Source organism: Streptopelia decaocto (assembly GCF_964273445.1).
Source record: "Streptopelia decaocto genome assembly, chromosome: 8".
NCBI lineage: Eukaryota > Metazoa > Chordata > Aves > Columbiformes > Columbidae > Streptopelia > Streptopelia decaocto.
In genome coordinates, this window is record NC_138662.1 from 6,363,454 (window position 1) to 6,387,827 (window position 24,374).

Genomic DNA, 24,374 nt, shown 5'->3' on the forward strand with positions numbered 1-24,374 from the left:
ATACCAGTAAATTCTTGCATTCTCTTCATACCACTTCAAAAACCACTGGAAAGCTGCTTGAAGAAAACACTAATTCTCTCCCAGGGTGCTATCTTATTATTCACACACTAGATCCAAACGACGACCATGCTAGCTATGAAAAAGAAGAGTTTCTAACAGCATGAAGAAAATTACCTCTATTTCACTCAAACCAGCACACTCCCTACTCTCTGCCAAGGGCTGTGAATCAAGAGCTCAAGAACCACCAGCACAGCAAAGAGCATAAGGACATTTCTGCTGGCGCCAGAGGTGCCCAGATGGAAAACTTCCCAAACTGGGCACTGGGATGCCCAAAGCCACATCCATCCCTGCTCCTCCCTGGGGACCCGCTCCTGGATGCAACCAGGCACAGCACGGTCCTCTCATTGCCTACAGCCCTTCAACATGGCTTTAATGACCTCTGGGCTCTGGGGTCCCACCACCGGTGGCCATGGGAGTGAAAAGCAACAAGCGCTCTCCAGCAAGTTCTCCTCTGGCTGCTCCCTGCTGCCAGGGCACTGTTCTCAGACACCACCATGATGTCACACCATGATGTCACCACTCTATGGCACAGGCATCACAGTGACACATCACAATGTCCCACTGGTACCCACAGCCAGGCGGCACCAGTTGGCCGTCACTTGCCAACTGGCAGGACAAGGCTTGGCTGTCCAGGGCAGTGGCCAGTGAAAGAAACTTCGGTCCAGGTGGAACAAGAGAAATGGAATGGGAGCCGTCTGCCGGAGAAACACCATCCTGTTCTGCTCTGGATGGGCCGGTGCTGTCGGCAGAGATGACTTCTCCTGGCCCTCCAGGACAGGGGGAAGGAGCAGCCTGTGACGCTGCTGGGCTGGCGAGACAGGGGGAGCAGGATGTCCAACCCACCAGCGATGGACACGAGACCAAACAAGTGCCCCCTGTTTCCAGCAAGTGGGCGGGTGAAGCCGATGAATTGTCATCCCTTCACTTTCCAGAGAAGCTTTGGAAAATGGTGGAAAGCAGCCGGTTCCAGTCCATTTGGTGGAGTGACCATGGAAGATGCATTGCCATCAATGAAAAGCTCTTCCAAGAAGAGGTGCTGGGCAACGGAGGATCTCTGCGGGTTTTTGCCACGCAGAACATCAAGAGTTTCATTCGGCAGCTGAACCTCTATGGATTCACCAAAATACAACAGGATTTCGAAAGATCTGCCTCCCTTCCCGAATTCCTGGCAGAAGAAGCAGCAGCTGCCGCTCACAGCCAGGTACCGCAGCTGCTCCGCACATCAGCTCACGGTCACAACAGCCCTGGGGGAGAGATGGACCTGCACATCACATAAGGCCTTGTGATACAGGAGATGGGGATGGTAGCAAGTGGTCTGTTTTTTATTTCCTTCTCAGGGCATTTTCAGGAAGGTTTGAGTTAGTCTTTCTGGCTAGCAGAAACAGAGATAAAATACAGTTCGGTTATATCCACTGAGTCTGAACCATTAAATGGAAAGACAGACTCAGCATAGCCTGATTTCTTTTAATGTATCTTTGCTACATGTCTTGCTGTACCCAATCTGAAAACTTCCTGTGACACCTGCTGAATGCTGAGAAGATACATCTAAAGACCACAGTATTACCTGCCTACTCATTCCACAATGAAGTTGCTGAAAAATAGCAGTATTTCGCTTTTGATAATAGTTCTTACACTTTTGAAAAATCCTACACTGCTCTGCTCCCAGACAGCAAAAGCCCAGGGGAGGCGATGACTGAGTAGAACCATCACATAACATTTTATCCTGAGCTTCAGGCTTCAAACATCTTTCAGAGTCCTTTTCAGTATCCCTGTTTGTATTTTGCAATTAAAAGACTTAGCTCTCGTGGCGTGGGGTTTTCCAGTCTTGAGATGGCAGAAACTCACTCTTCTCCTTTGCTTTTTTAGATCCTCTACTACTACAACCCCAACTTTAACCGAGAACATCCCCAGCTGCTGGAAAGGTGCCAGAGGAGAGTGGCCCTCAAACGCAGAGCCCAGCACGTGCCGGCGATGGATGAAGGACGCCCCTCCAGCAGCCCCGGCGCTCAGACTGCGGGGGACCCGCGGGCGTCCCCACCCACCAAGCGATGGGCTGAAGCAGCTCCTGGCCCCGGCAGCGCCCGTCCAGCTCCAGCGGCGGCTGCTCCCGCGCTCCTGTGGCCCCTCGGAGCAGCCGGCAGGGAGAGGGTCCCCCCGCTGGCCCTCTGCTTTCTGCCACCGCCCGGCACCCGAACCCCGGGTGGCCTCCAGGCTGCTGCTCGGGCTCCTCCACCGTTTGCAGGGGCCACGCTGGCAGCAGCCTCAGCTCTGCTGGGGCCAAGGCCACCCCACTGCCCCACCTGCACCTGCAGATGCCCCGGTCCTGCACAGTGAACCCAGCGCAGCACATCCTGGAGAGGGCAGAGAGTTCCAGGATGTCAATAGTATCTAATTAGTAGTGTTGTTAATAGATAGAGCTTAATAGAGTAGGTAAGAAACAGAGCCTAGTAGAGTTAGTAATAAATTTTTTTGGACATAAACCTTTTCCAGCTGTCCTGTCCTCTTTGCACAGCACAAGCCCAGACCGAGTTTATCTTTCACTCATCAAAGTAGAAGCAACAGCTCCACAAGCACTTCGGTCATTTTGCCCAACATTCAAGCTGAGCTTCTTAGAAATCAGAGATCTTGCACGTGCTTTGAGAGCTTTCCATGTTTGCATAAACTCCTCTAGAAGCCATACAAAGTGGGAACACATATCTGACCAAAATGTACCCAATGAAACTGTTCCTTTTAAAAACACTGACACAACTCTGGGTACATCATGGCACTTAGCCAGGTGTCACAGACATCTGGGTCTGCAACCAGCTCTCTTGCAGAGGACACGCAGATTGCTCCTCCCATCACTTTTCCAAGCCCCTGGGCTCCAAAGTGGGTGCATGAACCCTGTCTGGAGCAAGAACCCTGTCTGCTGCTGGGGTGCAGCAAAGAAATGCACAAGGTCATCAGGCCAGGATGTGCTTTGTCAGATCTGCTATATGAACTACTCAAACACTGTGAGTACCTGGCAGCCAAGGTGGTATCTGACCAGTAACTCCCCCAACTTTGCTATCTGAAACTTCACATGTTGGGCAGAAGTCTTGCAAGGACTTCTACAACAGTATTTTTAAAAAGCCTTTGAAGCTGAGACTTTTAATTGAATCTTCTTCTTGTGGACTTGGCAGAGTTAGGTTAATGGTTGGACTCAATCTTAAAGGTCCTTTCCAACAAAAATGATTCTATGAAGATGCTGACATTTTCATCTAAGCTGGACCAGGGAAGCAGTGTTTCATGTCATGCCTTCTCCTGATCACTTTAAAATAGAATCATAGAATAATTTGGGTTGGAAGGGGCCTTTAAAGGTCATCTAGTCCATCCTCCCTGCAATGAGCATCTCCCACCCCAAAACATGCCACAGCAGAACAGGAGATGCAGGTGCCTACTGGTTTTATTAGCACCCCTGTGGCTGGGTTCCCAACCCCTTGGTGAGGGTGCTGGTTAGTGTCACCCTGCCAGCCCTGATGTCCCCAGCATGGTGGGGGGAGGAGCGATGGCCTGGAGGCCTCCCTATTCTTTCCAAAAGAAAGGCCTTGTTAATGGTGTATGTTATGCCTTAAGCAGCTGGGTTTTGCAGTTTCTGACAGGAACAGATTAAGTGCTGTGTTCCTTAAGGTCTTTCAAAACAAAGGCATACATTTTTGAGATAAAAACATGACCAGTGTTTCTTCCTTGAGGCTTACTATGGCCTCAGTCCCCATTCCTGATTCACTGGGCTGGAACCAAGGCAGGGTCATTCAGCCATCACTGGCCAGCCAGGGGAAGTAACAAATCACCAACTACCCCTAGACAACAACACGACCCACTTCTAGGCACTTTTGAGATCACCAACCTGTTTTGAAGACCACCGACCTATTTCTGGAACAATCTCCTTAATTAGCATGAATAACGAGCAGAGGGAGGAAATGAGCTGCCCTATCCTACCTTGCATGCAAATGGCATAAAGTATAAAAACTCCCTCAGGACACCAGGTGTGTCTGTGTGGCATTAATGACATTTCATTGCAACCACAGCCAAGAGAACAACAGAGACCATCACTGGATCGACTGACCTTCAGAGCGGTGAAACTCACTTCTGTTACCTTTATCTCTCTTTTTCTCTCTCTAATTTTATTCTGGACACATAAGGGTAATATTGTTGTGAGTTTTGTTGTTGAAGTCTTGTTAAGTTTTATGATATAGTTACAAACTTTTGCCAAGCCACTCTTCGCTGTAATTCTACTGTGTTTTTAGTAAATTCGTGATCGAATTGAACTGGTCTAGTAATTGTTGTTACTCACGGTTACCGCACAGAGCATTCAAAAGTTAACTCTGCCCTCACCCCTGAGTGGGACGGGGCAGGGGATCACTCGGTGAAGCCCTGGGTGTCACAGCGAGGTCCCTGCCACTTGTTATAGCACTGGCAGCTGAACTCCTTGGCCAGCTGGATGGTGTCATCGATGGCCTCCAGGCTCTGTGCCACCAGCCAAGGCTTGCCGGCTTGCAGGTCGATGGCAAAGCGGAAGGGGTCGAGGTGGAGGAAGCCCAGCTTGCTTTCCCGGCGCACGCAGCGGCCCTGGCCAGAACACAGGCTCTGGCTGCACAGCTCGGCGCTGGCCGTCACGTTGACAATGTAGTGGCCCAGGGGTCCCTCCACGTAGTCCTTCAGCCTCAGGCACATCTCCTGCAATGGCACATGGTGTCACAGCCCTGCGTGGGCAGAGAATGGGGGGTCCCCAGGGGCAGTGGCGCGGTGCCACCCACCACACTCACCTTGGAGCTGCTGTAGATGTGGCTGCCCCAGAGGACGATGCCAGCGGTGCCCTGAGCTGCACTCTCCCCAATGGTGTTCATCAGGTCCTCCTGCACACAAGGGGAGAAGTCAACACTGCTCAAAGTTCCCATGCTGCCCCGGCAGAACTAAAGACTCCCTCAGAACAATCCATCAGCCCGAGAGGTGCCCACCATCCTCATGTCCCCATCACCTGGGAGAGGAAGTTGACGGTGCAGTTGAAGGCGATCTGGGAGTAGGGCAGGACAGGGATGCTGCCATTGAAGACAGCAAAAGCCTCAGCCACGCGGTGCCGGACGTAGGCGAGCACCTTGTTGGTGCCGTTGAGGCGGGCGGGCAGGTAGATGCTGGGGTAGAGCGCTCGGCTGCTCTCCCAGAGCCACCGCAGCTCTGCGTTCCTTTGCTGCTCCACCATCGGGCACGTCCCGGTGTAGGGCAGGCTGTCAAAGTTGTCGTTGTAGCAGTCAGGGAAGCCATAGAAACCCCAGTAGCCATCAGGACGAAGGGTCTTGCCCAGCTGCAGGGTGTGCTCCATGAAGGCACGGGCACTATGCTCAAACTGCTGCTTGGCTGTCTTGTTCACCAGCTCAGGGGACCACTGTGGGTGCTGCTGCCACACCAGCTCCTCTGACTTCTGCCGGTAGATGTCCATAGAATCCCAGTTGCGGATCCACAGCGGGCGCCACTTCTCCCAGTCGATGACAGCAAGTCCACTGTAGGCAGGGCTGGGCAGCGTGACCTTGATGTCCCAGGTGGCCTGGCGGAGGTGGGCCTCCAAGCTGGCATTTTGGGGGAGCCCTCCGTTCACTGGCATCCCTTCAGATGTGTAGTAGGGGAGAAGCCCCAGCTCCTTGCTGTAGAAGAGGGCGATGTCCTGCCCAATGAAGAACTGCTGGTCGTTGGCCAACACGTCAAAGACCTCTAGGTTGAGGGTGACGTTGTACTTCTCAGCGCAGTTCTCAGTGGGGATGTTCCAGATGGTGACGAATGGGCGGTTGATGAGGACGGGGCCAGGCCCCCCAGCGTGGGCTGGGGCGGGCAGGAGCAGCAGGAGGACGCAGCAGAACCACCCCGATGCCATAGTGCCAGCGGGCGCAGGATGGGCCTGGAGCTGCCTCAGGAGAGCTGAGAGCTGAGCAGACCTCGATGTTCTTAGCCCAGCCCAAGCACGGGCCGGTGTTAATCCACAGCCCCGTCCCCAGGCAGTGCCGGTCACCTCTCCCACCTCCTCATGGGAAGTCCCCAAAGTCAGCAGCAGCCAGAGCCCAGGCCCAGTTAATGCCGGGCTGCGGCGGGCCCGGCTGAGGAGGAACGCGCAGTCAACAGCCGCTGCCGGGGCGGCCACGAGCTGGGCTGGAAAGACAGACGCACACGGGCGGGGTGGGGGGGGCAAGGCCACGGTGACGGACACGGGCTGCGCTGGGCGGGCGCCGCTGTGGCGCTCAGGGTGTCCGCCACGGGCCGGCAGGAGGGAGGGCACTGCGGCAGGCAGCTCACAGCGCCAGGCAGGGCCCAGCGGGACACCGCCCGGGAGCCGGGGCGGCAGCGGCGCGGACACGCGCTGCCCAGGGGTGCCTGTCCCGCGGGGCCGTGCCCGCCCGGCCCCGCGCGCCCAACGGTGGCGCCGCGCGCCCGGCCCCGTCCCGGGGGCTCCGGATCCCGGCGCGCGCACGGACCGCGGGGCGGAGCCAAAGGCGGGGGCGGGGCCAAACGAGGGTACGGTCCACTTGCAGCCTAGAGGCGGAGCTTTGCGCGGGTGGTGCCTGCAGGGGGCGTGGCCAAGAGGCGGCCGGGGGCGGTCCCGCGGCGCCTCCACGTGGGTGGCCCGGCCCGGCTGCATCCCGCGGCTCCCGCCCGGCGCCGCGCCGGCACCACCGGGAGCTCTAACCCTGCAGCGCCTTCCCACAGCTGCACACCCACCCCCGGGGCCCCCACCCCACAGAGGCCATGCCTAGGAGCAGGGAGAGGCAACACTTAGGTGACCTGTTTCACCACTCCCACCCCCCCCCCCCCCAAATCACCCTGCACCCCACTCACACTCTGCCCAGCTTTATTCGAGGTAAAGCACTTCGGTGTGGGGCAGTGCACAGGGGTCAGCACCACACAGCACCTGCTCCCTGCCCCCATGCCCCCCCCTCACCCCTATCCCTCTCCTTATAACAGAAGATGGCCCCCTACTCACCCACCTACCTTGCCCTCCATCTCCACGGGGGGTGCCTGCCCCACAGCAGGGAGGGCAGAAGTGGGGCAACCACACAGTGAGGAGCAGCCCCCCATAACAAGCTGCCACACAGGCAGGGTAGGGATATCTTTAAGTCCCCTACACTGCCACAGAAAAGGGATGTGGGGGGCATCAGCTCAGTCCAGCAGGATTAGCACCAGCTTACAAGCAGCAACAGCACCCCAAGTCCCAGTGGCGCCAGGGCGTCAGGGGCATGGCTGCGGGGGCTGGCAGGCACCTGGCAGCCGCTGCCCTGCCAGCCCTGGTAGCAGTGGCAGTGGAAGTGGGTCCGTAGGAACAGGATGTCAGCAGAGGATAGCTGGCCTTCTGCCCAGAAGAGGGGGTGCTGGGGGTGGTCTGCATCCCGGTGCCGCAGCTGGAAGCTGGTAGAGTTGAGGTGGAGGAAGACATCGGCTGTGCTGTCCTGGCGCAGGCAGCGGCCCCGGCCCTGGCACAGCGCTGTGCTGCAGAGCTGCGCCGCTGTCGTGACGTTCACGATGTAACGGCCCAGGTCCCCCTCCAGATAGTTCTTGATCATCTGGCACGAGTCCTGGGAGAAGTGGAACATCAGGGTTGTGCTGGGCTGCCCCAGAGAGAAAAGCATCCCCTTGGAGAAGGCATCCCAGTCTTGAGACACTGGGGGCAGGTGAACCTCCACTCATCATCTACCTACTCAGGTGCATGCTGACCCCAACCTACCTGGTCTTTAGTGTCATCTGAGTCACCCCAGAAGATGGCCCCAGCTGCACCCAGTGCTGCGCTCTCTCCAATGGTGGAGATCAGGTCTGCCTGTGTGGACAGAGTCTGGTTAGTGCCCCCAGATCCCACACACACCCATATCCTGCCAACATGGTGCACCCCAAAGAGCCCACCGCAAAGTCAGAGGAGCAAGACCCATCCCTGCTCCAGGCCACGAGCAGAGAGGACTGTACCAGCTCTGTGGTGACAAGGCTCCCGTCCCCCCATTTCTCCTCTGGGGCCAAGCCAGCACACCACAGGGGCTGTGAGCTGCTGGGACCCAGGAGTCCTGTGCCACCTCTCAGGCACTTCCCTGGTGATGGTGACCATTGGTGCCAGTCCTGCTGCCAGACACCTTGCCCGTATGGCAGGGGTGGTTTGTGGCACCCAGTTATCCACCCACAGAGGGGCTGAGCTGGGTGGCCCCAGATCATGGCTCTCTTTGGATGGTGGGACAAAGGGCCAGCCCCACACCAAAGGATGCTGTTCCTCAACCCACGTGTGGACAGCCAAACCATGGTGTGCTGGTGACACCATGAGAGCAGCCACTGGCTTCCAGAGCCATCTCCCTCTGTGGCCAAAGATGGGACAGGGGCAGAGGGGCCAGCTCAGCCCACTCCAGAGCCCAGGTGCCTGGGATGACCACCTCCCAGTGGCACAGCCCTACCTGGCTGAGCACTTCCAGCTTGCGGCTGTAGGTGGGCCGGGTGTAGACAAAGACAGGCAGGGAGTAGCCGTCGTGGTGCTGCTGCGAGATGCGCATGGCCTCCATCACCCGTGCCCGCACAAACTTGCGGCTGTTGGGGGTGGAAGCCAGGAGAAAGTCGAGGTAGATGGATGGGTAGAGGGCCATGCTCTCCCTCCAGAGCCATGCCAGCTGGTCATTGCGTGTCTTCTCCACATCTGGGCACTGCCCGGTGTAGCTCTCCTTGTTCTTGCTGTAGTCATGGTTGTAGCAGTCGGGAAAGAGGTAGAACCCCCAGAGCTGCTTGGGTCGGAAGCTCTTGGCCATGCGCAGGGTGCTCACCATGAACTGCCGGGCAGCCGACTCGAACTCAAACACGGCCTGCTTGTTCAACTCCTCACGGGACCAGGTGGGCTGCCGCTGGTACACCAGCTGCTGAGACACCTCCCGGTAGATGTCCTTGGGTTTCCAGTTACGAGCCCAGATGGGCCGCCACTCCTCCCAGTCAATGACGGCCAGCCCCTCCTTGGCAGGCGAGCGGATGTACTTGTTGATGCCATCCCGGAGGCGGGCGAGGTGCTCGGACAGGCTGCTGTTTTGGGGGACACCACCGTTGATGGCCACACCCTGGTGGTTGTAATAGGGGTAGAGCCCCAGGCGCTCCTTGTAGAAGATGGTGAGGTTCTGGCCCACGAAGCCCTCATTGGGGGAGGCATCCAGGTCGAAGAGGCTGAAGTCGAAGGACACTTGGAAGCGGGGCTTACAGTCCTGGGTGGGCATGTTCCAGGCCACCAGGAAGGGTCGGCGGGTGAACAGGGGGGCGGCTGATGGCTTCTCAGGGGGCTGCCGGGCCAGAGCCAGCAGGGCAAGCCAGGGCACGGCCACGGCCGCCGTGCAGCCCCCACGCATCCTGCCCAACGGGGGCCTGGGAGCAGCGGGGAAAAGGGGGGTCAGTAGCAGGGTACAGGCAGGGGATGGCTCTGCCCACACGCCCCAAAGCAGCCCCTGCCCGGGACAGCGGGGTGCCGGGAAGCGCTGCCGGCGCTTTCAGGGGCTGGCTCCTGAGAATCCCGGTCCCAAATGGCTCCTCCCGGCTCCGCTCCTGACCCCAGTTCCCCCCGCTCTCAGACCCCCCCCTCCGCCGCTCCCTCCCGCTTCCCGGCGCCCCCGCGGGTGCCGGCGCGGCGCCGCCTTTGTTCGACACCGGCACACAAAGCGCCGGGGCGCGGCCCCCAGCGGCCCCGCTCCCCGCCCGTCCCACTCCGCGCCGGGCTCTCACCGAAACTCACGCCATGCCCCGCCGCAAGCTCCCACCGGCACCACCTCCCCCCGCCACCCGCTTTAAAGCTCCCGGCGCACACCACCCGCGGGGGCGCCGCTCCCCGCCCCGCCAGGCCCCGCCCGGCCGCGGCCAGCCGGAGTGGCGGCGCGGGCCATCGCGGGACTTCGGGGGAGCGGACCGGCGCTGGAGCCCCTGCCACACATACACCTCCGCGGGGCCGCGGCACCGGGCAATGCGCGTCACCCCCCAGCCCGCCGTGCTTGGTACGGCCCGGGAGGCCACGCCCCTACGCGGCGGAAGGGGGCGGGGCGGAGCCACAGGGGCGCCGGCAGGGGGCGCCGCGGGGCGCAAGGGGCTGCGGCGCTTGGCTGGGCGGGAGGGTCCCCCAAACGGTGGTGACCCCGGGACGGTGCCCCCAGAGTGGCGGTGACCTCAGAGCAGTGGTGGCCCAAGAACAGTGGTGACCCAAGAAGAGCCATGAGCCCAGGATGGTGGTGATCCCATGATCATAGTTACCCCAAAATGGTGGTATCCCCAGGATAGTGTCCCCAGAGTGGTGGTAACGTCAAAAGACTGGTGACCCAAGAACAGTTGTGTCCCCAGGATGGTGGTGACCCAAGAACGGTGCTGTCCCCAGGACAGTGGTGATGTCCCCTAGGATGGTGACACCCCTGGTAGGCTGGTATCCCCAGGGCGGTGCTCTCCCATGGCCGTGCTGCGCTGGGCAGGATGTCCTGTGCGGGGCCAGGGCAGTCGGTGCTGCTGACTCAGCCATGGCCTCCTGGGTTTCCTGCCCAGGGGGAACAAGAGGGGCTGCAGGCGCAGCAGAACCAGGGGAGCTTCCTTCCCAGGGCGCCGCCGAGGCTCTGGCGAGTCCCCCCAGACGAGCAGCAGAACTGGCCGTCCCCATGTCCTGCCTGTCCCCTGCCTGCTCTGGCCAGGGCTGGCCCTGGTGGGCCAGGGGCCATCAAGGTGTCCCTGTGGAGGAAGTGCTGGAGTGCGAGGGTGTGCCGGGCTGGGGGAAGGAAATTGGGCTGAATCTGCGGAAGCGCTCCCCAGCCGCCCGCCGGCTCTCCGGGGAGTGGGTGGGAGCACCAAGCCCCGCATTGTTTGGTGCCAGGCCCCGGTGCCAAGCCCAGGGCCGTGGGCACCCACAGATGGCTCCAGTTAGCGGGACCCAGTCAGGTGCCAGATTTCACGGTGAAGCTCCCACCACGAGGGTGATGGTACCACCGGGGACAGGCACAGTGTCTGGGCTGGCCACTCGGAATCCAGGCTGCACCCCACAGCTCGGCCTGGCCTGTGGGCAACACCGGGCACCGGCCAGGAGAAGGGCAGGGGAGGTCGGGCAGCGGCCGGGCGTTGCCTGCCAAAACCCTCGGGAGAGATCACACGGAGCCAAGAAATCCCAGCGCTGGCGGGCGCTGCCCTTCCCCTCCGGGCAGTAAACAGGCTCCCTTCGCCAGCAGCAGAAATGCCTAAAATTTTCCATCCTCCGCAGTCTCACGCGCCAAAGGTTACTGGCCCTGCCGCTTGTGGGGTGGCTGGAGGGGTCACAGCTCTGCTGCTGGGAGGGCTGAAAGTCCTCAGCACAACGTAGCTTCTCACCACTGTCCCCCCGTGAGGACTTGACATCACATGCCTCAGTTTCCTTCCTCCCTTCCCGCTGGGAATACCCTGCATTTTGGGAGGGGGCAGCTGGATGCATTCAGCCTCCTCTCTCTCGTCTCGCCCCGCTGAGCACGAGATGATGTTAAGCTGTTCTCAGCTGGGCACAAGAGTGGAGAGGGGCACGGGGCAGTAGAGCTGGACAGCAGCTGGGGCAAGCCAAGCAGTCGAGGCGGCCACATGGGCAGCCGGGTGGCTGTGAATCCCTCACAGGTGCTGGATAACAGGGCGTTAGTCATATTTACTCGTGCTGAACAGGTCTGGGCAAGGTGCAAGAGGAGCTCAGCTTGGGGACAGAGCAACCGCGGGGCCAGGAGGGGAGGTGGGCACCTGCCTCTGCCCCAGACGGGGGGATGCAGGCACAGCCCGGCCTCACAGGCAGCAGGAGGGAGACTGGGGTGGCTCCGGTGGACATGAAGCTGGTCATGGGGCTGGCGAGCCACAGCCACCACCTTGTTTAACGTCATCAACGCCTTCACAGCCAACCAGTCCCCCTTGAGGTCACCATGATCTGTCCTTTCAGGGGCTGGGGCTCCTATAGATCAATGAGCAAAAGTCCTAGAGCCTTGTCCCCCATAAACCAAAGCGCTGGCAGGACACACCACATCGCTCACTCTCATTACAGCTTTCATCAGCGGCTTGTTTCCAATCCAGCTTGCACAGAGGAAATGATGAGAGGTGGTGGTGTCCACGGGAAAACATTTGCAGGGCTGCCGGGGGCAGGATGCAGGGCACAAAGTGAGATCATGCTCACCCCATGGACAGCCTGCACTGCTCGGGGAATGGGCAGCATCCCAGCATGGGGTCACGCCAGGTTCAAGAAAGTCGTCAGACCCCGGTGATTAATGAGGCACTGATTTGGCAGGGCAGGTGACGAAGGAGCAGATAGGCAGATCCATCCCAATGCAGGGCTTGGGCAGAGAGATGGGAAGAGGCTGGCTGGAGCTGGGCTGCCTGCAACACCCTTGCTGCCTCCTGGCTCCCTGCAGACCTCCCTCCACATGCAGAAGGAAGAGGTGCCTGAGGTCCAGCCCTGAGCTGAACAAGAAAATTACATATATTTACAGAAACACACTTTAGTTATATATTTAAAGGGTGTCAAGGCAACTATGAGCAGCATCATGGCCCAACAAAGCTACCAGTGCCTGTCAGCACCATGTGGGAAACTGGAGCACCTGGAAGCAGCCCCAACTTCGCTCCTTCACCACCAGTTCAGCCACACATGCACGAACATCACCCTCCTGAAAAAACAAGGGGCTCAAAGGTGGCAAGCAGACTGGCATGTCAAAGCCCAACTCCCCTTGGCTCACCAACATCAAGACAGCTCTTGGACTTGCAGGCTCTACAAATAATTTTATTGAAATTTAACAAAGGTGGACAGATGCACTGGGAAGCAGAGGAAGGACCATAAATAGTGTATGTTTCCCAAACCCTCAGGTCCTACCCACACACTAAAGGAGCAAGGAGCCTAGTGTTGGTGAGTATGGTTCGGCTACACATACACATGGGAAAGCACAACGTTGCACAGAAATCGTAAAAAAGAAAAAAAAAAGAAAAGAACTGAAAGGAAAACTTCCCTTTTTTTTCTTGCTCCAACACCACAGTGGACACAGATACTATTTACAGCGACCTTCACATTTTTAAGATCACTCCAGCTGCTCCCAAGGCCCTACTGCCACAGGAGGGCTGGAGGCTGGCGGAGGGGAGGGTGCCCGGGGGGGCTGGCAGCTCGGGGGACCAGCCTGGGAAGAAGTGGGGCAGGACGCAGCTTGTTGGCAGCCTGGGAAGGGTTGCTGCCACTCCGGTGACACGGCGGGGTGGGAGAAGGAGTGTTTTTTTTGGGGGAAGCATGTTTGACACCCTGGGGGAAGGGTGGGCAGCCTGCCAGGGAGGACAAAAGCATCCTCACTAAGCCCGTCTCAGTCTCTGCCCCACCTGGGGTTCAGGCCCTGCCTTCTCAGCCAATTTTTGGCCGGTATCCAGGCAAGGGGCTCCTGTCAGGGCAGGCAAACAGCACCGGCCCCATCCCCACTCCTTCTCTGCCTTCCCCTGTACCCGAGGTGGGTTCTGTGCAGCTGCCTGCACCCTCAGACAGCCCAGCCACGGCTTTATCTCCTCTTGCTGGAGACAGCAGCTCCTGCTCTTCTCCAGAGCCCTAGGGATGCCCTTCCCAGTGAGATCCGGACCGGGAGAAACTCAAGAGCAGGTGGTGCGAACAAGAAACACTTCAGTGGGGTACTGGGTTAAGACAAAGACTCTTTCAAGAAAGCAGGAGAACAAAAGATGTCAAAAGAAGTGCCCAGCATCACAGTGTAGATGAGCTCCCCAGCAGAGCTCTGCTTCCCTGCCTGGCAGCAGCCAGCACACCCACTTCGCCCTCCATGCTTTGCCTTCCATGCTTGCTCCAGTCAATGGGAACAGCGGGTGGGGGGATATGGAGGGAAGAGGTGGTGACAGGAAGACAGCAACAGCCACGCCGCTGTTATCTCCCCGGAGCTGGGAATGTGGCCCCACGCCCGAGCAGCTCTCAGTGGGCGTGGGGATGGATACATCCAACAGAGACGCCGACAGGGCTGGCGGCCAAGTACCAGCGGCTTAAATTAAAAATCGAGGTAGCGAACGTCTGAAGTGCTTAGAAAGTAAATAAGTTCTGGGACGAAAGAGGAGGAAAGCCGAGCCGGCTGCTGCAGGGAGCGGGCTCTGACCCAGGATAAAGCTGTGCCTGCTGCCCCATGGCCGGTCCTCTGCCACCCACCCCCCCCAGGGCAGCCAAGCAGGGCGGCAGTGGCTCCTAGCGCCAGGGCAGGGCAGCACGGGTCAGGCCTTTCCCCGACCCTGCAGCAGCTGGCTCGAGAGCCCGGGGCCCTTGCGCAAGGGTGAAAGGTTTTTTTGGTGCTGCCACGGCAACCTCAACCTTCTCAAGCAGGAGGAAAGAGGAGAAAAGAGCAGGACCTTCAGAGACGGAGCAGAAAGCCTCCCTTTAAAGTGCATCACGTTTTTCCTCCTGCTGCCAGCTGGGACGCGGGAGGAACTGTAGTTCACATCGCCAGGGAGATTTCCAAGCCAGGGCAGGCACACCGACTGATTGTTTTTGGGGGACAGGGAAGGAAGAGATGATTTCCTTCCTGTTCGGCTCTGTCAAGGCCCAACCCACCGGGAGGTAAGTTCAGGACGAGAGCAGGGGGTGAGGATGGGGGTGAGGTGCCTTGCCCAGCAGCCCAGCACCGCAGCAGGTTAGGGGCAGTGCTCGGCAGGAACCAGCTTGCTAATGGGGGAGGTGAGTCCACTGCAGAGCTGGGGACATCGCTGCCACCAGTAGCAGCCACAGACCACAGAAATCTCCTGCAGGCAGAGCGGCTGCAGGCAGCAGTGAAGCCAAACTCCCCAGAGCCACCATAAGCAGGGAAACGTACAGGGGGAAGGGACTGAGGTCCAAGATAGCGGCATCTGATCCCCGTCCCCTTTCCCAGGGGAGCGCAGCAGCCAGCTGAATGTGCTTCAAACCCGCCCTTCTCAGCCTTCATCCTCCATCAACAGACCTGCCCCAGGGAGCATCACATAACACCCGTGTCAAGCAACACACCGCACCACTGGCCATCAAACCACAGGGCCCCAGGGGTGTCGGGGCCCCGGGCAGTGTGGTACCATGCCCTGGCTCTCCTTGGGCCGCATACCTGAGAAGCGGGGATTTCCTCTGGTGAGAAGTGCAGGCTCGCTCTCTCTTTAACAGCTCAATCACAGCAGCTCATTTGCAGTTCCAGTTACCCATCAAACATCAGCTAGAGGCTACAATAAGTATTTTAGTCTTCTGACTCAAGCGAGGATGTTTTTAAGCAGTCACTGCACAAGGTCACCCATCTCCTGTGAGGAGCACTAGCCAAGCCCAGCCTGGTCCGCTCCGTCCTGCCTCACCTCCGGGCAAGGGGAGAGCCGCCGTCCCCGCTGCGCGCCCAGAGTCCTCCTTGGGTGGGAATACGACTGGGGCTGGTGGGGCGGGGCCTCCCACCCGCAGGCAGCAACGTCTGGCGCCTCACACCTCACAGATGATCACCGGGAAATCCACGTGAATGCGAGGGTGCTCTAGTTTCACGATGCCCTGAAAGAAGAGTCAGAGACATGAGCAGAGGAGACCACCAAACAGCAACCCCAAGCCCTGCAAGTCCCCTCAGATGACAAAGGACACTGCGCCCCGTGAGGAACGCGAGTCCATAAAGCCACTGTGTCACCAGGTACGCCTGAACAGCAGCACGCAAAGCAACAGCACTTTGTCCTTCGAACTCGTCCCTGGAGAGCAGAGGGAAGCATGCCTGGCTGCCACACACGGCGGGTCTGGAGCTCAGCAGCGCGAGAAAGGAGGGAGCTGCTCTGCCAGGCACTGCCCGTGCAGCAGCTGGTGCGTGACTGGCAGATATTGGCCGTCTGGGCTTTTCATCTGGCACCTTTCATTCACGGGATTTAAAAGAATGAAAAGAGCTCTCTAAGAGCAAGCAGCCAGGGCAGCTGGCACACAAGAAAAGCAGCTTTCTATCCAGAGGGGAGGCTGCTGAATGCATGCTCCCTCCACGCCAGCTACAGGCAGCTTTCCCATGCTCTGTCCAAGCCTCCTCCTGTTACAGCAGCTCCAAGGGGACCTGCTGGCAGGTGGGGGGCTGGGGGTGGAACAGGGGCTTGCGGCTGGGCCTGTGCTCACAGAGCCAGAGAAAAACCTGGGCTAGTGAAGGGCTATTTAGTGCTCATATCTGCTCTCTCCAGCTCAGCTGAGACTTCCAACAGAGTGAGTTTCAACCCACGTCCAGGAGGGCCAGGAAACAGTCCCACAGCTCAAACCTGCCCCTGTGAGAACACCAGCCTGGGGAGCAGCACAGAATCCTTCCCCGCCACAAAGGCCTGCACAGCGCTCAGAGGGGTCCCACCCTGCCGGGGGCTGCTCACCCCTCAGAGAACATCAACAACTCACCCCAGGTGCTCACTAGAGCCCTGCCTGTCTGCTTACTTAGGAAAGGCTCCTGCAGGGTCTCTCTCCAACCGTGGTTTGATCCTCCTTTTTCTTCATTTATGCCCCCAGAAACTTCCCTACACGCAGGCTGTCCTTCTCCTGCACCAAGACTCTCAACTAGTGTCCCATCCCCTCCCCAACTTCACCCCACATGCTCATTTTAAGAGAAGACTTTTGCACAGAGGTGTGAAATGCACAGCTATCAACACTAGTGTCACTATCGAGTGGCCTGGGGGCACATGTGTTCTCATGTCAGCAGGTGATGGGCATTGGCTGCTGCTCCTGAAGCCAGGGCCCGGCTCTCTGCAACAATGTGACACTGGCTGAGCAAGCACAGCACCCCACACCTTGGGGAAGGTGGTCAGTGATGGGACGCTATGGCTGTGCAGGGCTGCTTAGCACTCTGCAACCCATAACACACATCCAGCTGAGCAATCCTCCCCAGCCTAGCAGCTCTAAAGGGCTGGGACAACTCTTCTCTCTGGAAAGGGCAACTGGAGAATGTCACTAGCTCTCTCTTTCCTGCCACAGCCTCACTCAGTGACATGGGTATGAGCCAGGACAGAGACGGGTCACAGCCCTGAGGCAGAGGTTGATAGAGAGCAGAAAACCTTCGCCTTCCTGGCAAGGAGATGCCCTGAGGGAGAAGGCCCACATGCAGGAGCTCCCACAAAGCCACGGCTTCAGCTGTCACCATGGCACTTTGGCACTCGCTTTCCCACACCCTACCTGAGGGATCAGGTTCTTGTGGATCCTCTTCAGCTTGGCGCGCTTCCTCCCATTCTTGGTAACGATTGTCTCCTCGTAAAACTCGTGGGCGAGATCCCCATCCTCATCATAGTACATGGAGCTACCGAGAGGAAAGGGGAGGCAGGTAGGCCAGAGCCTGCCGACGGCAGCCGCTCCCCGGGCAGGGCGGGGCACCCCCGGCCCTCCGAGCCTGCAGGACCACCCGCTGCCGGGGCAGCTCCCCCGCCCCCCGGAAGGCCAGGGCCCGTCCCCCCGCCCCGCCGGGGCCGGTGCTCGGACATTCCGGCCTGACCCCGCGGCGGAGCCTCCACCCCCCGCCCCCGCCCTCTCACCCGCGCCGTGTGAACACGAAGGGGGTGGCGGCGCGCGCGGCCCGCGCCCGGGCCAGGGCCTGCTGCCCGCCGGAGCCCTCGGCGCCGCCGCCGCCCGCCGCCGGGGAGGCGAAGGGCCACAACCCCCGCGACTTGGAGCCGCTGGCGCCCATGGCAGCGGCGGGGGCGGCGGGAGCGGGGCCGGGGGGGGAAGCGGCCCGCAGCCGCCCCGACCGAGCGCCTCCCTGCGTGCGGCGCGGCGACACTTCCGGCGCTCGCGATGGCCCCCCACGTGACCCCGGAGGGCGGAAGTGCCTGCATCACGTGAGACCGGCGTGGGGCGTATGCTGCTCCCCGCCTGGCGGGAACCTCAAGACTGGGGTTCGAGCCCCGTCGCCGCCTAATACCATGTCCTGGGACCCACGGCCCAAAGGCACGGGGGGGCTCCTCGTGGCCCTTCCCACCCCATCCTGTTCCGCTCCTCGGGCCAAGGACACACCACAAGCCAGACCTTGTCACCCAAATGCCTTTATTAGTGCTCAACGCCCTGCTTCCCCCCAGCAACACTTGCTCCCCTGAAGACATCCACTCCCCTGCGGACACACACTCCCTGGGAACACTCAATTCCCCATGGGGCCACTCACTCCCTGGGCCAGCCCCATGGGGGCTGCAACAGCCCAGTGGGTCCCGGGCTGCCCCTCTCCACCCCCCCTCCTCGGCGCCCCACCCGCCGGCGGGTGTGGGTCCTGGCATGCTGGCTGCTCACTGGCGTGGGTGCCGCGGTCACCCCGGTGTGAGCGTGGCCAGCGCCTCCTGCATCTTCTGGCGGCAGCGGGCGTAGCGGTGCCGCAGCTGGCGCACGTGCTCCTCCTCCTCCCGCTGCAGGATGCGCAGGAAGTTGTGCAGCTCCGGCAGCGTGAAGGCATCCCACTGCGGGCATGCGGGCTACCATCACAACAGGGACGTGGTTCCCCCCACCACAGCCACGGCCCCTGGCGGGTGTGGGTGCCTGCCCCCTCCCCATCCCTGTACTTACATTCACCTCCCCAGTCTCGTTCTCCTTCAGGACGAAGCTCAGCACCTTCTCGCTGGGACCGGCCAGCAGCCGCAGCCGCAAAGGCTGCTCCTCATCGGCCAACTTCCGCAGGTACACTGCAACGGCAGCCACCCGTCACAGGGGGACATCCCCACGGGGACACTGCCACCGCGGGGACACCACTGCCACAGGGGACACTGCTGCTAGAGGGATGCTGCCACCATGAGGATGCTGCCACTACGGGGATATCATCACCATGGGGGACACCACTGCCACAGGGGACACGCTCACAGTCATAGGGGACACTGCCACCAAGGGGGATATCACAGCTACAGGGATGCTGTCCCCATGGGGGTACTGCTGCCCAGGGGAAGCTGCCACTATGGGGACACCGCTGCAAGGGAGGACACTACCACTGTGGGGGACACCACCACCCTCGGGACATCACCACCATGGGGTCACCGCTGCCCAGGGGAAGCTGCCACCACAGGGACACAGCCACTGCTACGGGGACAGGGCCACCCCAGGGCACTACCTTGCTCATCCTTCTCGGACCTCTCGAAGAGGGCGAACTTGCGGGGGTTGTCGATGACGGTGAACTTGCGGAGGAGGGCGTCGATGACCTCGCTGGCGCGGGTGTGTGAGAAGATGTGCAGGTGCTTGATGGTCCCCTTGGGCAGGTAGAAGGACGTGCGGCGCTTCACCCCCTGGGTGCGCGGCCCCGACCGCCCCGCCTGCAGGGAGGGGACCCGCTTGGTGGCCGGCACTGAGACGGGGCGCACCAGCTTCAGCTGCACCTTGATGAAGCCGGTGTAGGAGCCATCCTTGTTCTGGGAGACACCAGGGTGGGGGGGGAATAGTGTGGGTGAGTGGGACCAGGGCAGGGCACTGTGACCCCCCCAGCCCCACGCTGGCCCCATACCAGGCTCATGAAGAGGTTGCTGTTGATCTGGCTGTTGTACTCCTTGATCCGCTGCTCCACCTGCGCCTGGTCCAGCTCTGTCTTCTCCCACTCGCTGGGCTCATCCTGCACAACAGCGGCTGGGCTGAGCAGCACTGTGGCTGGGGGGGGCTGCTCTGCCCGCCCCAGCTTCCCACTGTCCCCAGCCCTCCCCAAAACACCAGCTGACGCACAGGCGGGCGGTTGCGCGGGGTTGCATCAGCCCAGCTGGCGCTTAGTGGGGCCATGCCGGGGAAGCACAGCTGAGCTCATCACAGCCCCAGCCCTGCTCCAGGGACACCAGCACTGCCACCAGCCACCCCCGAAGCCCTCATCCTCAGCTCCATCCCCTGGACCACAGGGTTAGGTGAACTTGTTGCAAAGACATCTGGGGGCTGGGTGTCCCCTCCCAGCACCCCAGATCAGAGAGGAGTCCCTGAGGCAGAGTGCCGGCAGCTGCCAGCCCGGCACCAGGGCGGTGCGACAGGCTGGGTGCCCGTGGGGACGCCCTGGGATTCAGGGTAGGAGGGCAGGTCCAGGCTGGGGGTGCAGCCTGCCCGTGCCACCAGAACCCCACTTCAAACTGCCAGCCCTGCACAGCGGGGACCCAGGCGTCCTGGCTCAGTGTCCCTGCTGCCAGCACACACTAATGAGTATTTGCATGGTGCTGCGGAGCTGCGCGTGTTCCCACAGTGCTGTGGGGCTGGGGAGCACCCGGCCCCAACAGCCACCCCATGGCATGCAGGCTCTGCCAGATGCTGCTGGGGTTCCACAGCTGTGAGGCTGCCCGAAGGGGGCTCACCCCGGCACCACCAAAGCACTGTCCACCCCCTCTGGAGCAGCTGCAGCCCCGGGAAGCCGTTGGGCTGCTATGCCGGGTGCCAAACCCTGCTCACCCCACTGTGCCTCGTTCACCCCACAGCACCATGTCCAACTGGACAGGGCCACCCTGCCCCACAGGATGGCCACACTTGCACTTGCCCCACAGCAGTGCCATCCCCACCTCCAAGACAGGACTGCCCACGCCTCATACTTTGCCCACGACGGGATGACAACTGACTCCACACCAAGCCCACCCTCGCTGCCCCCCAGCACCCTGCCCCGGGGGGGTGCACTCCGCGGTGACGTCATCCCGTCCCCCATGAGGTCACGGCTGGCGGCCGGGGAACCGACCTGGCGGCGCCGCGGGCGGCGGCCGAGGGAGGTGCGGGCGGTGTAGAAGAGCTCGGGCTCGGAGTCGGAGTCCTCCTGGCTGCAGTAGCCGCTGCTGGCCGTGCTGCCCCCCGTGCCCCCCGCGCCGCCCCGCCGCAGCGCCAGAGCCGCCCCGCAGCGGCCGGCCCCGCCGCCCCCCGCCCCGGCCACGGGCACGGACGCGGCGGCGGCGGCCACAGCCCGACCCGCCCGCCCCGCGGCCCCGCGGGCACACGGGCACACCCGGCCCCGCGCCAGCCCGGCCGGCCCGCGGGCTGGGGCCCGGCTCAGTCCGCTTCCGGCCCGGCTCAGCCCGCTCCCGGCCCCGCTCCCGGCTCGGCTCAACCCGGTCCTTGGCCCGGCTCGGCTTTGCCCGGTGTCGGTCCCTATCTTGGCTCGGCTCAGCACAGTCCCAGTCCTTGTCCCGGCTCAGCTCCGCCCGGTCACTATCGCGGTCCCGGTCCTTGTCCCGGCTCAGCTCCGCCCGGTCCCTATCGCGGTCCTGTGCCGGCTCGGCTCAGCTCAGCCCGGTCCCTATCGCGGTCCTGTCCCGGCTCGGCTCGGCTCAGCCCGGTCCCTATCGCGGCCCTGTCCCGGCTCGGCTCAGCCCGGTGCCGACCGCGGTGCTGTCGCGGTCCCGGCTCAGCGCGGTCCCCGTCCCGGCCCCGCCCCGGCCGTGGGGCTGACGCGGGCCGGGGGCGGCGCGGCGTGGTCCCGCTTCCGGCGGTGATTTCATCCGCGCCCGACGCCGCCCGCCCAGACCCGCCTGTGTCCCGGCCCGACTCAGTATGGCTTGGTATGGCACGGAACGGCACAGCCCGGCGTGGCACAGCAGACGCAGCCCAGGCTAGCCTAGCACCGCTCGGCACGGCACGGCATGGCAAAGCTGAGCATCACCCAGCCCAGCTCAACACAGCCCAGCATAGCACAGCATGGCTTAGTGCAGTCTGTCATGGCACATCCTGACACAGCCCAGCCCAGCAAGGCTTGGCACAGCCCAGCATGGCATAGCTTGGCACAGCATGGCTTGGTACAGCCAGCCGTGACACGACATGGCCTTACACAGCACAGTGTGGCACAGCGCAGCATGGCCACCCCCCAACCCAGGCAGACCCCGCATTGGCCGACCCCCACCCCCTCTCTCCCTCGCAGACACAGGCCAGGCCCTACCACGTTGGTGTCCTTCTCCAGCGCCTGCTCGGTGCCATCGTTCTCTTCGCCGCTGCCCGGGGGGCCGCTGCAGTCCAGTCGCACCAGGGCCCGGCACCGATAGTGGCAGGTGAAGCTACAGTCTGGGGACGGGAACAGGATGGGGGTCAGCAGGGCCACCCATCCCTTGGCACCCCAAATCAGGCTGGTGGTATTTCAGAGTGCTCCATGCTGGGTTCCCACTGGGGCCATATAACCACTGGGGCCTGGCTCCAGGTGCCAGGACTGGTGGCTGTGCCAGGGAGGATACCGGTGCCTGCTGAGGCAAGGGCTGGTGTGTGGTGCCAGCACTGGTGCCCAGTACCCTTGCCTGCACCACCACTGGTACTGGTACCTGAGTGCCTGGGATGCCACCATGCCTGGTGCCAGCTGCCTGCCCACGCTGTGCTATGCCAAGTGGCTGGCCAGCACCACGGTGCCCATGCTCCCTGCCTGGGCTGGGCAGTGGTGGTGGAATGACCAGTACCGGGGTGCCCAGTGGAGGTGCCTGGTATGGAGATGCGCAGTGCCCAGTGAGGCTGCCCAGTACCGGGGTGCCTGGTGGGATAACTAGTACTGAGATGCCCATGCCCAGTGTGGGTGCCCAGTACTGAGATGCTCAGTGCCTGCTGTGAGCACCTGGTGCCAGGATGCTTGTGCCCAGTGCAGACGACTGGCTCTGGGATGCCCAGTGCACCATGTGTGCCCAGTACACAGTAGAGGGAGCCCAGTGTTGGGATGCTCAGTACCCAGTGTGTGTGCCCGGTACTGGAATGCCTGATGATGGTGGCTGGTAACAAGATGCCTGTGCCCAATGCGGGTGCCCAGTACCAGGATGCCCACTGCTCTGTAAGGGTGCCTAGTACCAGGACAGCTGATGCACGGTTGGGGTGCCCACTACCGGGATGTCCGGTGCTTGTTGGGGGTGCCCAGTAAGGGGATGCCCATGCCTAGTGGGGGTGGTTGGTGCCAGGACATCCTATGCCTCGTGGCAGGATGCCTGGTGTGGGTGCTTGGTGGCGGGAGGCCCGTGCCCGGTGGCAGGATGTCTGGTGGGGGTGTTCGGTACTGGGATGGCCGGTGGCGGCTCCCAATGCCGGGACACTGTGTGCCTCGTCGCACAGTGCCCGGTGGCGAGACGCCCGTTGCCCGGTGGGGGTGCCCGGCGTGGGGAGGCCCGGGGCGCGGCGCAGTACTCACGGCGGCACTGGAGGCTCTTCCTGCCGCCGCCCCAGACGAAGTCCCCGCAGAGGTCGCACCAGGTGTGGAGCCCGCGGCGTCGCGGCTCGAAGCGGTGCCCGGCGCCCGGTGCCGCCGTCAGCCGCGGGTCGGGGTGCGCCCCGGAGCCGGGGCCGAGCCGGCGGGCCGGGCTGATGCGCAAGGCGTTGGTCCGCTCCAGGCGGCCCCGGCCCAGCCGCGGCTCCGGCTGCAGCTCCCGCAGCTCGATGAGCTCCATGGCCCGGCGGCCGCGGGCGCTGCGCGGCGGTGGGGCGGGGGCCGGCACCGGGGATGGGGCCGGGGCGGGGACCGGGAGGGGCCGCCCCGTCCGGACACCGCGGGGGAAACTGAGGCAGGAGCGGGGGCGAGCCGCGCAGCGCCCCGGGGTCTCGACCACTGCCCCCGGTCCCGGCAAGCCCGGCGGGGCAGGCTAGAGGCGGGGATGAGGCTCCCGGAGCCGCTGCTGTGGAAGCAGGGGCCCCGCTCCAGCAGCCCTGCTTGTTCCGCCACCTCTCCCAGGACCGGGGCAAGCCTCACTCCGTGCCTCAGTTTCCCAGCGGGGAAGGGGCCTGGGGGAACCTCTGGCAGCGGGTGACAAGCAGCCAAAGCCCCCTTGGAGAGCCTCTATGCTCGATCTGGCTGCAGCCCCAGCTGAGCAGCCTGGGCTCAGAGTAAACTCCTCAGGACTGCTCGGCCGGAGCTGCAGCTGGATTGCAATGGTTTCCTGCTTGCTGTTGTGGCTCCTGCAGCAGCAGCACGGGTACAAAACCTGTTTTGGGGGGTGAAGGGGTCTCAGACACCCTATCAGAAGAGGAGATGCACCATCAACCTTTTCCAGCTGTGCTTAGACCAGGGATACAGCCCTTCAGCAGTAGCTGCTGTCCAGGGAGAGGTGGGGATGCAGCCCAGGGCTCAGCAGAGATGTAAACCCTGCAGATAGATGGTGGTGGGCAGGGGGCTAAGTCCTTGGCGCTCACGTCACATCAACTGAGAGGAGGTGGGGGTACTTGTCCCTGCAAGACAGCAGATCACGAACCCTCAAGAAACGAATTTGGTTTCCTACAGTGAAGTGCTCTTGCTAACCACATCCTCTGCCTCCCCCCGCCACCCTGACAGCAGCCAAAAGATAAGAGAGAGCACAGAGGCCTTCTCAGCCCTTCCCTCCCCTGGGTCATGTGCCTCAGCTGCAGAGGGCTTGTCCCTTCTGGTAACCACAAGGGTATCAACCCTTTTTTTGGGTTCTCTGGGATTTCTGTTGTTGCAGAGGGAAAAAATGGCCACACACCC

The 24,374-nt window shown here is 61.7% G+C and overlaps 4 protein-coding genes across 11 annotated transcripts; all 4 read right to left on the bottom strand.

Annotated features, from left to right (window-relative positions):
- Positions 1-1,331: 1,331 nt before the first annotated feature.
- On the bottom strand, positions 1,332-6,791 carry LOC309443394 (hyaluronidase-1-like). The gene is made up of 3 exons (XM_082060304.1): positions 5,057-6,791; positions 4,845-4,934; positions 1,332-4,755 (listed from the first exon to the last, which is right to left on the bottom strand). The coding sequence occupies exons 1-3, from the start codon at positions 6,701-6,703 to the stop codon at positions 4,438-4,440; spliced, it is 2,055 nt and encodes a 684-aa protein (XP_081916430.1). The 5' UTR covers positions 6,704-6,791; the 3' UTR covers positions 1,332-4,437.
- A 149-nt stretch (positions 6,792-6,940) lies between these two features.
- LOC309443270 (hyaluronidase-2-like) lies at positions 6,941-10,068 on the bottom strand. Of its 3 annotated transcripts, none has more exons than XM_082060044.1 (4): positions 9,995-10,068; positions 8,490-9,432; positions 7,784-7,873; positions 6,941-7,634 (listed from the first exon to the last, which is right to left on the bottom strand). In XM_082060044.1, the coding sequence occupies exons 2-4, from the start codon at positions 9,414-9,416 to the stop codon at positions 7,236-7,238; spliced, it is 1,416 nt and encodes a 471-aa protein (XP_081916170.1). In that variant the 5' UTR covers positions 9,417-9,432; positions 9,995-10,068; the 3' UTR covers positions 6,941-7,235. The 3 variants fall into 3 exon arrangements, with proteins under 3 accessions (XP_081916170.1, XP_081916168.1, XP_081916169.1); XM_082060042.1 differs by lacking the exon at positions 9,995-10,068 and adding an exon at positions 9,797-9,960; XM_082060043.1 differs by lacking the exon at positions 9,995-10,068 and adding an exon at positions 9,787-9,959.
- A 2,727-nt stretch (positions 10,069-12,795) lies between these two features.
- On the bottom strand, positions 12,796-17,785 carry TUSC2 (tumor suppressor 2, mitochondrial calcium regulator). Of its 4 annotated transcripts, XR_014184752.1 has the most exons (5): positions 17,536-17,785; positions 17,183-17,303; positions 15,370-15,553; positions 15,132-15,243; positions 12,796-14,538 (listed from the first exon to the last, which is right to left on the bottom strand). XR_014184752.1 is itself a non-coding variant. In XM_082059889.1 (3 exons), the coding sequence occupies exons 1-3, from the start codon at positions 17,685-17,687 to the stop codon at positions 15,488-15,490; spliced, it is 339 nt and encodes a 112-aa protein (XP_081916015.1). In that variant the 5' UTR covers positions 17,688-17,785; the 3' UTR covers positions 12,796-15,487. The 4 variants fall into 4 exon arrangements, 1 of the variants encoding a protein (XP_081916015.1); XR_014184753.1 differs by having other exon boundaries at positions 12,796-15,243; XR_014184754.1 differs by having other exon boundaries at positions 15,132-15,553.
- A 251-nt stretch (positions 17,786-18,036) lies between these two features.
- Positions 18,037-23,608, bottom strand: RASSF1 (Ras association domain family member 1). Of its 3 annotated transcripts, none has more exons than XM_082060324.1 (6): positions 23,070-23,608; positions 21,855-21,973; positions 19,473-19,577; positions 19,086-19,380; positions 18,551-18,666; positions 18,037-18,444 (listed from the first exon to the last, which is right to left on the bottom strand). In XM_082060324.1, exons 1-6 carry the CDS (start codon positions 23,323-23,325, stop codon positions 18,298-18,300), a joined length of 1,038 nt encoding a protein of 345 aa, XP_081916450.1. In that variant the 5' UTR covers positions 23,326-23,608; the 3' UTR covers positions 18,037-18,297. The 3 variants fall into 3 exon arrangements, with proteins under 3 accessions (XP_081916450.1, XP_081916449.1, XP_081916451.1); XM_082060323.1 differs by having other exon boundaries at positions 21,852-21,973; positions 23,070-23,607; XM_082060325.1 differs by lacking the exons at positions 21,855-21,973; positions 23,070-23,608 and adding an exon at positions 20,664-20,692.
- Positions 23,609-24,374: the final 766 nt, after the last annotated feature.

Coding starts and splice junctions, on each gene's coding strand:
- LOC309443394 (XM_082060304.1), bottom strand. CDS start 6,703: ATGCAGCCGGGCCGGGCCACCCACGTGGAGGCGCCGCGGGACCGCCCC. Junction 4,935..5,056: donor CCGTCAACTTCCTCTCCCAG/GTGATGGGGACA, acceptor CCTTGTGTGCAG/GAGGACCTGATGAACACCAT. Junction 4,756..4,844: donor ACATCTACAGCAGCTCCAAG/GTGAGTGTGGTG, acceptor GTGCCATTGCAG/GAGATGTGCCTGAGGCTGAA.
- RASSF1 (XM_082060323.1), bottom strand. CDS start 23,325: ATGGAGCTCATCGAGCTGCGGGAGCTGCAGCCGGAGCCGCGGCTGGGC. Junction 21,974..23,069: donor GAAGAGCCTCCAGTGCCGCC/GTGAGTACTGCG, acceptor TCCCGTCCCCAG/ACTGTAGCTTCACCTGCCAC. Junction 19,381..19,472: donor GCAACCTCTTCATGAGCCTG/GTATGGGGCCAG, acceptor GGTGTCTCCCAG/AACAAGGATGGCTCCTACAC.
- LOC309443270 (XM_082060042.1), bottom strand. Junction 7,874..8,489: donor AGCTGGAAGTGCTCAGCCAG/GTAGGGCTGTGC, acceptor CTGTCCACACAG/GCAGACCTGATCTCCACCAT. Junction 7,635..7,783: donor CAGATGACACTAAAGACCAG/GTAGGTTGGGGT, acceptor CACTTCTCCCAG/GACTCGTGCCAGATGATCAA.
- TUSC2 (XM_082059889.1), bottom strand. CDS start 17,687: ATGGGCGCCAGCGGCTCCAAGTCGCGGGGGTTGTGGCCCTTCGCCTCC. Junction 17,304..17,535: donor TTCGTGTTCACACGGCGCGG/GTGAGAGGGCGG, acceptor TCCTCTCGGTAG/CTCCATGTACTATGATGAGG. Junction 15,554..17,182: donor ACAAGAACCTGATCCCTCAG/GTAGGGTGTGGG, acceptor CTCTTCTTTCAG/GGCATCGTGAAACTAGAGCA.